Below are 17,181 nucleotides of genomic sequence, written 5' to 3' on the forward strand. Positions count from 1 at the left end.
GTCGCAAAATTTATAAATGACCTTTATAGAATTATTAACTAACTATTTAGCAACCCTTTTGTCACCAAAAGGAGAGTTACTTAGTACAAAGAAGCGTGCTATCGAAATGCAATAAAAAATTTTTTAAATTTTAACACAAAAAGTAAATGATAGTTTCAATCAGAATAGTTTTCCCTTGATAAGCATCGAATAATGCATAGCTAATGTGATTTTTAAATTTTTAGCTCTATTAGTGACAGAAATAGAGGGGGGGGAAGACACAAAAATTACATTTTTCTGTCTGGCGGTGCCATTTTTAATTTTAAAAATTATATTTTAAACTTACTCGTTGAGCTCTATCCAATGGTGTTTAATAAGCTGTAAGTTATCGACGTTTTTTTGTCCCCCAACATTTTACCCCCTCCCATTTCTCAGACAAATTTTTGTCAACAACAATCAATATGGCATTATGTTGGCTCACATAATGTACAAACCCAAACCCATGCAAAATTTCAAATCAATAGGTTGAGTGGTTCCAGAGATACAATGCTGTGACAGACAGATGGACAGACAGACAACCGAGTGACATTATAAGGGTCCTTCGTTAGATTACGAACCCTAAAAAAATTGGTTGAATGCAAAAATAATCAATAAAAAACAAAAAGTGACTGTCAAGAAAACATATCTGACTTGAGGCGCCTCCGTAGCCAGGTGGGAAGGAGCAGCAGTGCGTAGCACACGCTTCTTGATTAGACCGGGGTTCGAGCCCGTCACCACCAAATACGGAGGATGCGGAAAGGTCATTCAGGGAATGACCACCGCATATCCCGGAGCAATATGGCCTTAGTTGCTAATGCTCCTAAAAACCAAATAACAACAACAACAACAACGACTTGATAAATGCAACATCCTTATGTAAGGATATTGCCAAAATGCAAACTTTTTAACCTTTTATACATAAGACAGTCAATTAACTTTCCTTTTTTTTTTGAAAGGGATGAGTGAAAATAGCCATGAAAGGCTATCGCCATGAGGCAATCAACACATTCAAACTGCTACAATGTAACACACAAAGAATATCCCTTCCTAAAATTATTTCAACTTCCAGCAATGTTAGTAACACTGCAGTGATGCAGAGGAAGATTACTCTGAAAGAGAAAAAGCACCTTTAGTTAATAAGCATCTTGCATCATTTTTTTTATAGGATCAGTCCTGGACCTTTTGAGACAATGGTTTTATTATAGATCTCATTAATACTCTAATAAGCAAAAAAAAAAAAAAAAAAAAAAAAAAAAATCCAAAAATGCAAGGTTTACTCAAAGCACCACTAATTTGTAGTATATGTGCATGTCTTTTTTTTTTTTTTTTTTTTTTTTTTTAGGGTTTAAAGGCAAGAAATAGTCAAAAATTGTGCATTTTATTCTTTATTCTAATACTATTGTTGGATAATAAGAACAAATTATATCTTTAGTAATAACAGTCATGTTATCCAAAACAAATTATTTCCTGACTATCCCACTTCCAATGCACAGTGATGTGCAGCAAGAGAAATCGAAGCCTAAACCACAGTGCCATGGGAAACAACATAAAGCAGGCATGTGGTGCACTCTGTACACGAGCATAGAGCTATAAAGAATTTTTTACAGCTCTAATTAAAACTTAATTAATGAACAGATCGAAACTGAATACCAAAGCGAATGAATACTAAAATTCGCACCAACATAATTTGAATGGATATTTTACTTTTTAAGTTTTTCTGTTTTTAGTTTATAAAACACACTAAGTGCATCAGGTAGAGTTAATAATAAAAGCTACAGCAAAAGTAGAACCTGTCTTACTGTTGCTGTTTAGTAGTATATTAAAATGATAAACTGTATATTGACTTACCAGTATTTTCTAGATTCACTGGATATAACCATAAAGGGAAGGAACATCCAACCAGCAGATAGATATGGGTCAGAATGAGACATCCTGAATCCTTTTCATCAAGAAATATATTAAAGGTAGAGTCAAGAAGGTCTCCAAATGGTGGAATTTTCAATAATCTAGCACACTACAAAAGAAACAAGTCAACTTTACTTTATGAATGTATATTATATATTTATAAATTAAATAAAAATATAAATAAAAAATCTGGCAAAGGAAGAATTAGCCAACATGATAATTCTTCTCACACAGTACCAATTATTATTGAAATGTCATGATAAATTTAATAATTTTTGAAAAATTAACTTTATTTGTGTGCCACAAAAAACACAACACATATTTTGTGTTTAATTATGCTATGCATGTTAATAATAATAAAAAAAGACAAAGCTCATTAAAAAAAGTCTAGAAAAAGATCATTAATGATGGTCACAGTTGTTAAAAAATTTTAAAGTAAATTAAATTAATTAAATCCTGGTTATTCCACTTCCATTAAAATTAAAATGCAACTATGGAAAAATAATTAATACAAGGGAGACTTCAAAAGTTTTTGCAATCATATAATTTTATTACATACTTCACAAATTTTTACGGTTTCTCCAAGTAGCATCTATCATCTATACAAGTTTTCAACCTTCTAAGCTAAATCAAAAATATCAAAGCAGATTGACCAGTCTTTTTTGGAGATCATATTTATTCCATTAATGAAGGCCTGAAAAGCTTCTCCATCCCTCTCAATTTTTTTCCCTTTGAGTAGAATTTCGACTTTTAGGAATAAAAAACAATCACAAGGTGCTAATTCTGGAGAATAAGGAGGATGAGTGACTAATTCAATGCCAGAAGCGGCTAAAAAGTTTAATGTCAGAGCTGAAGTGTGAGCCCTCACATTGTCAAGTGAAGCAAGATCCATTTAAGTTGTTTTTTTGGGTCTGTTTGAATAATTTTTCAAACACTTTAGGAAGATATTTAGTAGTATATCACTCAGTGTTGATAGTATATCACTCAGTGTTGATAGTATATCACTTAGTGTTGATCAACTAGCTTTACAATTTCTAAAAATCCACCTTTTATGAAGAAACAAGTGACCATTCATTTTTCAACACCTCTGGCTTCGCAAGTTTTCTTGGGTGGAGGGGTTTTTTAAGAGCACCAAATGGTTGATTGTTGCTTCTTTTTCTGGATCAAAACTGTAATCCAAGATTCGTTACCTTTAACGATATCATACACAGCCTTGAATTTTCCTTCATTGAACTTCTTAAGCATGAAATGGCACCATTCAACACTATTCCATGATATGAATTTAAAAAATGATTTTTATTTGACTAATTTTAATGAAATTTGAAACACTCCACAAATGTTTCTAAATAAGACAAATATAAAATTTCACAGAAATTCATTTATTTGAGTTGAGTTGAGTTGTTACAGTGGATGGGCAGACATGCAAAATTTAGTAGATGCTTACACATTCACTTATGAACCCACTTAAAAGCAGTAATCATTTTTATATACTATTAAATACATATACACAGTGCTGCCACTTTATTAGGTACACCTACCTAGTAGTGTGTTGAGCCTCCTGAATTCGTATTGAACAAGATGCTAAAAACGTTGTGCAGGAATGGAGAATACCATGCAGACATGAGTGTCGCGCAGTTCCTTAAGATTCGACGGAGGTGTAGGCCTGCAGCGAACAGCCCTTTCCAGCTCATCCCAAAAATGTTCAATAAGATTGAGATCCTGGGGACTGAGCGGGCCACTGCAGCAAAAAAAAGTCATTGTCATGTTCCTGGAACCATACCATAGTGATTCGGGCTTTGCACACCGGCGCATTATCCTGCTGGAAGTAACCATCTGACTGAGGATAAACTGTCAACATGAACGGATGCACTTGGTCAGCAACGATGTTTAGGTATGATGTGGCATTCAGACGTGAATCTATGGGTATCAATGAACCCCACATGTGCCAAGAAAACATTCCCCACACCATAACACTGCCCCCCACCACCTTGCACAGTAGTCATCAGACATGACAGGTCCATGGATTCATGTTGTTTTCGCCAAATTCTTAGCCTTCCATCAACATGATGCACCAGGAACTTCGACTCCTTCAGACCAAGCAATTGTTTTCCAATCCTCAATAGTCTAGTGCTGGTGTTGCTGTGCTCACAGGAGGCATGCTCTCTCTTGTTCTTCATTGATAACAAAGGTACGCGATGCAACCGTTGGCTGTTGTAGCCCATTCGCGACAAAGTGCGACTAGTGGTCCGTTGTGATATTTTGTTCTGTGCACCAAGGTTGTATTCTGACGTGATGTGCGACATTGTGGCCCATCTGTTTGCTTGCACAATTCTAGCCATCCTCCTCTGACCTCTCTCATTAACAAGCAATTTTCTTCCACAGGAGTGCCGTTGAGAGGATGTTTTCTGTTTGTTGCACCATTCTCGATACACCCTTGATACTGTGGTGCATGAAAAGTTCAGGAGAACTGCCGTTTCAGAGATGCTTTTTCCAGCACGTCTTGCACCTACTACCATGACACGTTCAAAGTCCATTAGATCACTCCTTTTCCCCATTCTTGCTACGATTTGTATGCTTAACTGATACTAGAAAGGTGTTCTGCTGCATTTATATCCATGACTGTGGTCATGTGACTTGCAACGTTGTGAGACTAACCATTTGTGTGCACAGCAGGGGTGTACCTAATAAAGTGGCAGCACAGTGTATATATTAGGTCAAAGTACTGAATGATTTTTGTTTTGCGAGTGATAGTGAAAATTTTTATTTTTGGTGGGAGGCATTACTGGTAATTAAGGCCTAACTAACTGGCTAGCCATCGTTGTTCTAGCAGCTGTCGATTCACCTATAGTTCTAAAACTCAAGTTAAGAAATATATAATATAAAGTCTGAAAAGATTAGAGGTTTAACGTTAGAGGAGAAAGGAAATAAATGGAATTATTAAAGATTAATTCAAGAAATGTTAGGAAAATAACTAGGAAGAATTAGGAAGGTAACATTCCGTCACATGGCTGTCTTTCTTCCACTTCCTCAGGGCCTTTGATCAGACAGATAGCCATACTAAAAGAGGCCACACTGTCTCGTGCATACCTGTTTCTGTAGTCTCAATAACAGTTTTGCTTAGTAAGTACTCATGTTTAGTTATGAATGCGAGTTCATATTAATTGTAGAACTATAGGCGAATCGACAACTGTTAGAACAACGATGGCTAGCCAGTTAGTTAGGTCTTAATTACCAGTAATGCCAACCACCCAAAATAATAAAAATTTTCACTACCACTCACAAAACAAAAATCAATCGGGACTTTGACCTAATATATCAATGCACGTATAATGTTTAATTGCTTAATCCTAGAATAGCATTAATGCCGCATAACTGCATTATCACAACTGAAAATTTAATAAAAATAGAACATAGGCTTAAAAGTAGTGTTCAAGAATATATATATATATATATATATATATATATATATATATATATATATATATATATATATACAGGGTGTTTCTAAAATGATGGTCAATAATTTAAAGGTGAAAATACAAACTAAAATAAGCAAAAAAGTCCCAGTGAACATTGGGCCACAAATTAAACCGTTTTCGAGATAATGCACATTTTCTGTTAGGATCCGCCACTGACTATGGGAGCACTAGTTTAGCAAAAAGTTGTGAATCTTTTGCTAAGGGTAGGTTTATTAAACATAAGATAATAAATTTTTAATTTTTGGTTTCAACATCACAGGATTTTACAGATGTTACATGTTACAGGATGTTCTTTCTAACACCCTTTCCTCAAAATCAGGTGTTATGCTTCTGGGCCTACCTGCTCGTACTCCATGTGCAAAGTGCCCATGTTCTCTAAGGCCTTGATGTACCCTGATGAATGTGCACTTGTTGGGCTGCCTTCGGCGGGGAAATGCTTCTTGGTACAAACGTGCAGTCTCAAGTGCACTGCCATTGGCTTTACCATACATGAAGTGCATGTCCGCATACTCTTCGTTGCTGTAACCTCTTTCCATGTTGACTATCCTTTGACAAGTACTAGTATGCCTGCTACGTCTCAGAGCATTGAGAGAGCGGAAATGGAGAGAATGAGCATAACCTAACCTAAACAAACAAGTCAGTGGTGGATCCCAACTAGAAATGTGCAATATCTTGAAAATGATTCACATTAAGGACCCATGTTTACTAGGCTTTTTTTGCACATTGTAGTCTGAGTTCACCTTTAAATTATTGACCATCACTTTTGAAACACCCTGTATATATACAGGTAGCCCTCGATTTATGTCGGGGTTAGGTTCCTGGGGGGACAAACGCAAATGGAACCCTTTATATAGTGGAGTCAATCGGAAATCACAGGGTTAGGTTCCGGGCACCAAAAATATTACCTACTACTTTGCATCAATTGTTTTATTTTATTAGCATTCTTCATAGTTGTAGTAATAGTCGATGGAGGCATATTCGAACACATTTATAGCCCTACACACATTTCACCAGATTCCATTCTCCAAATATTGCACTAGGATTCGATGAACTTCTTTTACTAGATATGGCTTCTCTTTATTCTATTAAATTAAAAACTTTATAATGCAATTGGCAAAAACTGCACACGGATATCACTATTATTATTATTTAATTTATTAATAGCACAATTAATAAAAAATGTTAGCATAATAAATTTCCAACATGTGTAAATAGCATAAACAAGAACCAACTGAATGCTTCACTGCATGGACCTTTACCACCAGCATCCACGAGTGACTACTTTGAGGGCAGGAATCTTTCTTGTCTCTGATAAGGATGTGCTAATTGCTGATTAGCTCAGATTGTCCTAAATCATGCGAACAGTATGATGCCGATAAATTTTGTCTGATGATTTTAAAATTTCAATTCATAAATAAATTGCAAAAAAAAAAAAAAAATTGGCAAAATAAATAAATAAAAATCGTTGTGGTTAGTGATCGGCGCTATTGCAAATCGGCGGAAATCGGCGCAAAACGAGGGCTACCTGTGTATGTGTGTATATATATATATCCTTATGTTTTCCTTATGTTATATTGCATATACAGGCATACCTCGGTTAACGTTACCTCTGATAACGAAGCTTCGATATAACGAAGTCCACAATTTCAAGCCCCATTTAACATAAAAAAAATATTCCAGTTTAATCACCTGAAATCTAAACAAACTGAAGAAATTACGGAAACCTTTGGGGCTTCTCGTGGTTGGTTCGAGAAATTTAAAAAACGGGCCAGGATTCATATTGTAAAATTAACAGGAGAAGTTTCCAGAAAAACTAAAGGAAATAATTGAACGTGAAAATTTTCCACCAAATTTGGTGTTCAATGTTGACGAAAGCGGTTTGTTCTGGAAACGGCTACCAACAAAAAGCTTCATTTCTATTGAAGAAAAATCAGCTGCTGGGTTCAAAGCAGCCAAAGACCGTTTAACGTTACTCTTTGGATCAAATGCCTCTGGCGATTATAAATTAAAATTGTTATTAGTTTACCATTCAGAAAATCCGAGGGCGTTAAAAGGTAACATAAAAATAAATTTACCTATAATATGGAAAGCAAATAGAAAAGCATGGGTTGCCAAGGAGTTATTTACTGATTGGTTTGTTAACCACTTTTGTCCTGAAGTAAAACGGTATTGTCAAAAAAACAACTTTGAAGAAAAAGCTCTTTTGTTGTTAGACAATGCTCCGGGACATCCTACTGATCTTAACACGTTGGACACATGCATTCCTGTCAAAGTTGTGTTTCTTCCAGCAAACACAACTTCCCTGCTTCAACCATTGGATCAGGGAGTAATAGCATCATTTAAAGCTTATTATCTGCGTCGAACATTAAGCAATTTAACTGAACTAGAGGATAAAGAGGAAATGACAGTTAAAACTTTTTGGAAAAACTACACCATTAAAAACGCAACTGAAAACATTGATAGTTCTTGGAAAGAAGTCACTAAGAAATGCTTACATGGAGTTTGGCGCAAAATATGGCCAGAAGTTGTACTAGAAGAAGAAAATAACATCCAAGAAATTAGAAATGAAGTTATCCAGATGGCTCAATCAATAGGTTTCGAAAATGTCGATGAAGAGGATGTTAGAAATTTATTGAATGCAGAAGATGATGGTTTTTCAGTGGAAGATTTAGAAAACCTTGTTAGCAACGAAGACAAAGATAATGAAGACGAAGTTAAAGCAGTTCCTGCCGAAAAAGTGTTAACAACCAAAGATTTAAAAAGGTGCTTAAATGACATTGAAAACGTTTTAAATTTTTTTAGTGAAAATGATCCTGATTTAGGAAGAAGTTTTATTGTTAAGCGATCAGTGTTAAATGCAATAACTCCGTATAGGCAATTGTTAAATGAAAGAGAAAAAAAAGCATAAGCAATCAACTTTAGACTCATATTTTAAAATGTGATTTCACTTTGTATGTAAGTTGGCTGTTTATTTAATAAAACTTGTCTTTGTTCGGAAAAAAAAGCTTTTCATTTTCTTTACGTAGGAAGTATCCCTATTCTGGCCATAGTATTTTTACCTCTGAAAACGAAGTTTCGCTTAGCGAAGTAATTTTGTGGAACGCATCCTATTCGTTATTCGAGGTATGCCTGTATATATATTTTCCAGGTTGCCGTAGGCGCTTACATAGGTTCTTATGTTTCTTGGGCTGTTATATCGTACCGGTTTGTTTCTCGGTATACACTATAACCTGCTAAATTTTGATTATAATTACACCATTAGACTCTACCACTATAACTAACATCTGAAATAATAAAAGAATAGATATATATATATATAATATTCTTTTATTTTATATACTTTACATTCTTACATTTAGTGACTCTCTGAACAAGAGTTTTCTGACTTCCCAACCCTCAATCAATCTATGCTACTAGAGTAGTATTGGCTTTAATGGTTTTCCAAAAAAATAAAAAGATAAACACAACAAAAAAAAAAAAAAAAGTATTTATTTTCTTTTTTCCTTTACTTGCTTACTTTCTGGGCTCTGCATGACTCAAGTTTCTTCTGGTTTCCTAAAGCATTTTCATTTATTTTTTTTTCTGCTTTCTTGTTTCCTATGTCAACAAATTTCTCCTATCTTTCCAACTGTCAAACCATGCATAACCATCTTAATTTCTTCACTTATTCTTTCCTCCCGATCTACCCTCAACTCATCCATACTAGTAAACTTGTATAATTTTAAAATATATTCCATTAGACTTATTCATTTATTGATTATTTTATATTATATATACTTTATATGTAATATAAAATTATTTTATATCTTATTAACTTTATTAATTTATTTTCTTTACTTCTAGTCTCATATATTAGCATTAGCATTAGTAGAGGCATATAATGCAATAAAGCAAGCTTATGCAGCATCAGCCAAAAAAAAAAACTCGCTCCCATTTCACCTCTATGTACATTCCAAATACCTGTCTAGCTGAGCTTTAAATTTATTTAGGCTATCAATTTCCACAACAAAAGATGGAAGTCTGTTCCACCAATCAACTATCCACTGGCTAAAGGCAAACTGAAGCAATCCTAATGGTTTCAACAAAAAATACCTGACTTGCTTAATGCTCATACACCAGTGGAGCTTACTTCAGTATGATATTTAAACAATGTAAAATTCTTTCTACTTCATGATACATAATCGGCAAGGTTTGTGGAAGGTGTAAATTCCTCGAAAGCTTCATGTTTCAGTCTATTCACTTTTTTTTTTATTTCTGTCATTTAAATTTTTCCACTCTGAACCAACACAATCAACTTTATGGATAAAGAAGCAAGTTACATAAAATTAAAAAGCCTTTTACTAATTTTTTAAAGTAAATTCAAACATTTCAGCACAAATATGACAAAAAAATATATATATATCCAATTACAAATTTTCTAAACCTAAAATCATGTGTAGAAATACAATAATCCAGTGTTTCCCAACCTGTGGTCTGGGACATGACAACAAAGCAGAGATTTTTTTGCAATTGGCTACAATCTCATTAACAGTGATGAGATATACAAGTATGTCTATAACAACCTGAAGGGTACTACATATGTTAAGTACAAGTACATATCACTGTATTTAAAAAAATAGTTATTAATACATTTCCATGTGTAGTTTAATCTTTTTTTGTGGACTGCGACCTCTACCTCAAATATAAAAGTGGTCCATATATGAAAAAAGATTGGAAAACACTGCAATAATTAATATATATAACAAACAGTGTCAATGAGTAATTAGTGTGCTACTAAAAGGTTGATATCTTCAGAGGATAATTAACCATCTAGCAGAAAACACTGATACAAGATACAAGACAAAAAAAAAATAATAAATAAAAAACACTGTATCTTAAACTTTCATTTAAAAATTTTATAAAAACTTACCTCAAGGATGCAAAAAATGGCAAATGAAACACCACTGGCTAAGTACATCATATCTAGATCACACAGAATTCCTGGAATGTAGACAACTATTACAACACCATGAAAAAACTTTCTGACAATAGATGATAACTTTTTAGTATTTTTAGAATTCTGCCATGCTACAAATAGGACAGAAATGATGGTTGATGCAAGCCAAAGAACCAGCAGCATTCTCTAAAAATAAAATATTTTAGTAAGCTAGTTTTTTTTCTATATTATTTACTTAAGTTTATTTTTAAAAAATATCATTTTACTTAATGGCTTTTTCTGTTCACCAATTGCAGTCTGTTTATGAAGTTCATTGGAATTCTTTTTATAATTATTGGTTAAGGCTGCCCGAAACATAATGGGATCAAAAATAAAAATCATATCCTACATTTTTAACATACTTTTTTTTTTACCTGGATAATGTTATCACTAATTATGTTATTTTAGCATGTTAGTTAGTTAAAACAAAGCAGACACTAGAAGTATGAAATAAAAAATGCAATTATTCATCACTGAGGGATGAAAGAGGTATAAGAAGCACTACTGCATTCATTTCAGCATGCACACATGCCTGTAAGCCAACAGATACTTTTTCAAAGACATTAGTAGCAGATGGTCATCTGCAGCCAATATGGAAAGAGAGGGATAACAATAACCACTGCAAGTTAAGTGGTAAAAGAGGAATTATACATTTAAGTGCAGCTATAGGACACATTTAATACCAGAACAAGCATACACTTTAGGACAGAAATCAGAAATAACCAAAACAATAAAAACATATATAATTTTCTTTGGAAAGCAGGCCTTGAGCTTCAAGGCTGCATAACGCAAAACTTTCTAGCGATGACCGACAAACTGAATTAACATAAATTTAAAATAAATAAATAATATCTAATTAAAGTACTAAAACAGATATAAAATAAAATGTAGACAAAACTAATAAAATATACAGTAGCTTTCGAGACAAAGTGCCTCTTCATCAGCTTACTCAGTGAATGGTGTACTATAATATATATATATATATATATATATATATTTTTTTTTTGTGTTATTATTATTATTGTTAATGTCTAATTGATTATTTTTAATTTATCACTTGCTACGTTAATGCCATTGCCCTGTGGCAATTGGACTATTATACGTGCTTGATATATATTTTTTAATTTGATTGCTTAGATTACTTAAATTTTTCTGGTATCTATTTTCTATAGGGTATTAAGATGTATAATGAACAGGAGATTTAGTTAGCGTTTTTAGTCTAACCTATTCCTGGGGGTCTGTAATGGTATTCAATAGGTTAGACTAAAAACGCTAACTAAATCTCCTGTTCATTATACACCTTAATACCCTATAGAAAATAGATACCAGAAAAATTTAAGTAATCTAAGCAATCAAATTAAAAAATATATATATATATTGGTCAAAACAGCAAACGTCAACTGGGCATGACCATACATCACGAGCCTGGTGTCAGTAGAGCGGAATTATGTACATGTGATGAGCGGCAATGCTCATCGCACTGCAAAACAGCAGACTTAATGCTCCACAGTCATCAAGCATTACTGGGTTGAGCAGCATAATCTTTATCCCAGCGAGACATTGAAATTGTTGACTATTCATGTGATTACTTCCAGCACTCATTGCTTGAGGCACTGCACATAGCTAGCAGTAATAGTACCATGAATCACAATAGGGGAGTGCACTTGCACTCCATTATGGAATCTATTGTTTTGTAGTGAGATGAGCACTGCCGCTCATCACGTGTACATAATACCACTCTACCGACACCAAGCTCGTGATGCATGATCATGCTCAGTTGACTGATTTCACCCATCTAATTGCTCCAAAAGTTTGTCCAGTTCTTCCTTGAATTTATTTAAACTATCAACTTCCACAATGACAGATGGAAGTTTGTTCCATCTGTCATTGTGAAAATTTGTGCAGGGAAAATTTCTGCACAATCTATTCTACAAATGACTTTCCTCAAATTGAATTTGTGCTCTCCTCCCTCAGGTGTGTAATCTGAGCAAGAGGAAGAATCTCATCAACATTGAGCCTGCTCAAACCATTCAAGGGCTTATACACCTCAATCAGATAACCTTGCAGGTGACCTGATTGAGGCTATAAGGCCTTGAATGGTTTGAGTCTACAGACTCTACAGTCTGCAGAACTTAATCTTTTCTTGGCAAGAGCAACCCTTTGTACTTATGCCTCTCAGAGCCTTAAACACCTCAATCAAATCTCCTCTACAATGCCTAGTTTCCAAGGTATGCAACCCACATATTCAAAGTCTTTCCTCATATGTACATCCTTTTGCCAATCTCACAGGCGAGTTACCTGCATCCTGCTTATTCCCCCAATCTTGCACCTTTTGATTTCTTCCTCTTTCATGCTCTGAAGTCCTTTCTTTGTGGAAAACACTTTGCTGCTAATGATGAGGTGATTTCTGCTTCCGAGTCGTGGTTTGAAGGACAGTCAGAGGACTTCTACAAAACTGGCCTGCTGAAGTGCTGTATAAAAAGATACTTGAAAGAAATGACTGACCCATCTGAATTCGAAATAGGTAAAATTGTTGATGCATGTCTAGGAGAGGCATTAGTATCTAAAACAGCTGATTTGTTTAATGTATCCAGGTCAAATGTATAGAAAGTCATGTCTGCATTCGCCAAGTATGGAAAAGCAGACTCTGATGGGACAAATTGTGGCAGAAAATCGAAACTGACTGAGAGACCACCAGACATCAAAAGGATTGTAGCCCAAAAACACAAAATGCCTGTCTCAAAAATAACTGCAGAACTTAATGTGAGTCTCAGCAATCCAGTTTCTAGCAAAATAGTTTGGTGAGAACTTCATCAAGCTTAAATTTATCAGTGAGCCACTATTACCAAGTCACTCGTTACCGATGGTAATGCTAGAAAGAGAAAGCAATGGTGTAAGAAGTACAAAAATGGGAGCCCTCAATGATTGAAAACGTCATATATTCAGAATCATCATTCACACGTTTTTCAAGATCAGGGACAGTTTACAGTTGGCAAATACCAAAGGAAGCACATCATCCTGACTCGTGCCAACCATCAAACACAGAAGAGGACCGATGGTTTGGGCAGCAATATCTTGGTATTCTTTCAGTCCTATCACCACCCTGAAATGTGCAAATTACTGCCACTAATTACCTTGATATTCCAAGTGACCAAATTCATCCCATGACACAAACATTGTTTCCCCACAAACAATAAGATGTTTCAAGATGATAATGCTCCAATACACATAGCCAGATGTCCAATCTTGGTTGAGGAGCACAAAACTGAAGTTAAGCATCTCCCCTGGCCTGCACGATCACCAGAATTAAATGTTATTGAGCCAATGTGAGCATATTTTAAAAGAACAGTGAGAACCGTCTTAAGACGGTTCAAAATTTATCTGAATTTATTTCCATGTAGAATACAAGTTGTTTTAAAAGCAAAGGGTGGCTCAACACCATATTAGTGCATAACTGTAACTCTTATCACGGGTGTTTCTATTATTTTGTCCACCCCTATATAAATCAAAATTAATTTTATAATATTTTGATTTATAGAGCACATAATGAACTTGTTTTGCCAAGTTTATTGTGTGCAGAAGAGTTAAATGTTTTGTGCAAAATGTTAAACATTTTCACTGTGCAATTAGCAACATGCCTGAAAGCATGGAAAAGATGAACATGAAAGTTCTTGGATTTTTTTTAATAGTATCAACAGGGAAATAGATCAACAGATATATCTTCAGAGGCATGGCACACATATGCAGTGAACTGATGCAACCATCGGGGGCCCCAAACAACAGGGGAAGGGTCTCACTAAATACCCTAATATTTTTATACTGAATTGATGAAAGAGCACAAACAAAAGTGTGGAATGCAAAATGTGAGGAATGAAATATTCCTCACATTTTTAGGGGTAGCTCTGTTTAAAGAATACCTTAAATGAGATTTGGCAGATTGTTGGAAGTAGTTTTCTTGGAATTATATTGCTATTCATGTTCCCTGAAAGCACATTCTTGGAAATTCACTATGACCTTTTCTGAATTACAGATTTGAAAGATATCTTTCTCTGAGACCATCTGACAGGAGTGCAACAAAAGACTATGAATCTGGGGGCACAAATTCAAATTTTGCACTGGGATCCACAAGAGTTTGCTATGCTATATCTTGGACAATAAAGCATATCATAATTATACAGGCAAGTGACTTGAAAGAAACCTTTATTTTTATAACTTAAATATGAAACTATTAACCAGGCATTTTATTATTTTATTAATTTTTTAAAATTAAATTCATATCAACCCTCCTAACAAACTAGTGACAAAGCTGCCAGCTGGTAGCAGAGTTTATGCACTCACTATGCTCACTTTTTAAATTCTAAACAACATAAATTTACTTAAATCATTGTAATTTTTAAAAATTGAAAAGATTCAAGTTAATTATATTGTATATTAATTACATGAACCACATTGACTAAATTAATAAAGATAGCAAATTAAGTATTATTTTATCACTTACCCTAGTTTTTGTTCTAAGGCAAAATGCCAGAAGCCATCGTATGGGTTCATGGCCAAGATAAAAGTACCATACTGGATACATTAGAAAAATCCCAACAGAAATCACAGTGATATAAAATAGAACAGGTTTCTGAAGTGTGGGCATTCTATACAATATAAAGAATATAAAAGCACATCCCAAGAGAAGAACCTAAAAAAATATATAAATAAGAATGTGGAAACTTAATTAGAAATCTTTAAGATTTAAATATTTCCTTTTAAGATTTAAAATTTCTAAATTAAATTATTTCTATAACTTAACATGAATCATTTGGAAAGTAGCTAATAGTTACATGGCATCTCAGAAAATCTGCAAACATTCTGAGATGCTATATAACTATTGGAGAGCATCAGGATGACTTCTGTAAATTGTTTACAAATGTAATATATAGCAATATGTTCTGGAAACACACCATGAATGAATGCCATTAACCAGGAATAGAAAAGTGGAAGCACATCCCAAGAGAAAAATATCCTAAAATATTACCAAAGGCAAGCACCTTTAGAAAAAAAAAAAAAAAAAAAAACCAGATATACCTGGTTTTACATCAAATTTTTGTATGTGATTTAATTCTTTAAAAATTTAAAGTCAATTATTATATTTAATGTGAGCTTAAGGTAAAATATCACAACTGTTGAATACATAATTACAGTGCAGAATAGCAGAAGATACTTAATGTTAAATAGTGGAGAATGAGAATTAGAATTCGTAAAATATCCTACCTTAAAAGAAAATCTCAAATGCATAAAGCAGCAATACAAATGTTATAAAAACAAAATTAATCTGATTTGCATGTTTATATTGTATGCTCATCATTATTTGGTAACAAACATTGACAGAATAACATAGAAAAGATGACTGAACAACATTACCAGTTATAATGTTTATTGTTATTTTATAATGTTTGTTATTAACATTTTTAATGCTTAATATTAAAATATCTTAATTAATGAATAATCACTGGTTCCCAACAGGTAAATGAACAAATTAGTTAACATTAATTAGTAACACCTTTCAGAGATTAGATCTCAACCCTTTTAAAAACATGCTCACCTAAACTTCAAAAGCTTTCTTGTAACTTACATATAAATTATATATCCATATATACACTCCTATAAAAATTCACCTATAGTACTAAAATATATATTAAAAATATTTTAACCAATTTGAAAAGATGATAATTATGAGTAATTTTTTGTAACTATATAATATATCTAATGAAATTTACCTGAAGAAATCTTGTGGAATCAGAAAGTGTTGAACTCATTACTCTCCAACCAATCATAATTCCAAAAATCTGGAAAGGTTAATGCATAATTTCATTGAAAACATAAAAGCATAAGTTCATAAAGTTATTATGACTGCTTATACAGATTTCATGTAATAGGCTAGCCATTAAGTTCAATCTTGTTAAGAGCAATTTCTTAAATAAACACTTCCTACTGAAAGAATAGACTTATTCGGAAAGAGAAGTGCTTGGGAAGCTGAACCTATTCTGGTCATTTCTTTTATTTGTTTACTTTTAAGTAAGATGCTTTTCAATACAATATAACAGTGTTATTATAACACCAACTGATTAAAAGTTGGTAAAAGCTAATAAACTGATTTTTAAATTTTATTTTATAGAAAAGAAGTAACATTTCACTACTTTCTTCATTTTTTTGATACAGTTAAAAAAAAAAATTCTGACCTAGATAAATTCCAAGAAGGAAGAAATCATCCCAACCAGGAGAGATTTAGTATCCATGAATAATCTGCCACTTATTGACACCTTATCAGAAGAAGAGAGCATGACATAATTTCTGAAGGAATGGGAAGAGCTTATACACAGGTGCTCATAAATGATAAAAACAAAGCTTAAAAATTTCAAATATAAAAGTGAGGCCTTGTACAGGGCACCAGAAACCTTAGTTTATATACTGACACTGCAGTATATAGGGATTAATATATTTTTAAATACTAGCAGGTAGCCTAATGGTCAAGCGCAAGGATACAAAAGGGCACATACTTTGAGTAACCATAGTTCAAGCCTGAGACTACTAAATAAATTCTTAGTAAAAACCCAGAGCTGTAAGGCTCAATAACTTCTACATTATTACAATATATATTTAAAAGAGTAAGAGATTACCTCAATCTTTTGCATAGAATGCTTCCAGTCAATGCTCTCCAAATTTAATGAATAAAATAAAATAAATGGATAAAATAATTTAATGAATTCTTTCACTCATAGAGATATGACTGATTCGATGTGCAATATAATCGAACGC

General features: G+C 33.5%; 1 protein-coding gene across 1 annotated transcript in view; it reads right to left on the bottom strand.

Annotated features, from left to right (window-relative positions):
• Nucleotides 1-17,181, bottom strand: part of Dolk (Dolichol kinase) — an 86,843-nt gene that overhangs the window by 29,084 nt on the left and 40,578 nt on the right. The window contains exons 6-9 of the mRNA XM_090369082.1: nucleotides 16,143-16,211; nucleotides 14,876-15,064; nucleotides 10,312-10,524; nucleotides 1,867-2,032 (exon numbers count right to left, since the gene is read on the bottom strand). Coding sequence (XP_090225208.1) covers nucleotides 1,867-2,032; nucleotides 10,312-10,524; nucleotides 14,876-15,064; nucleotides 16,143-16,211 — 637 coding nt within the window. The remainder of the gene's footprint in view (nucleotides 1-1,866; nucleotides 2,033-10,311; nucleotides 10,525-14,875; nucleotides 15,065-16,142; nucleotides 16,212-17,181) is intronic.

This window comes from Mastigoproctus giganteus, chromosome 1, assembly GCF_048544385.1.
Source record: "Mastigoproctus giganteus isolate SK-2022 chromosome 1, ASM4854438v1, whole genome shotgun sequence".
Lineage (NCBI taxonomy): Eukaryota > Metazoa > Arthropoda > Arachnida > Uropygi > Thelyphonidae > Mastigoproctus > Mastigoproctus giganteus.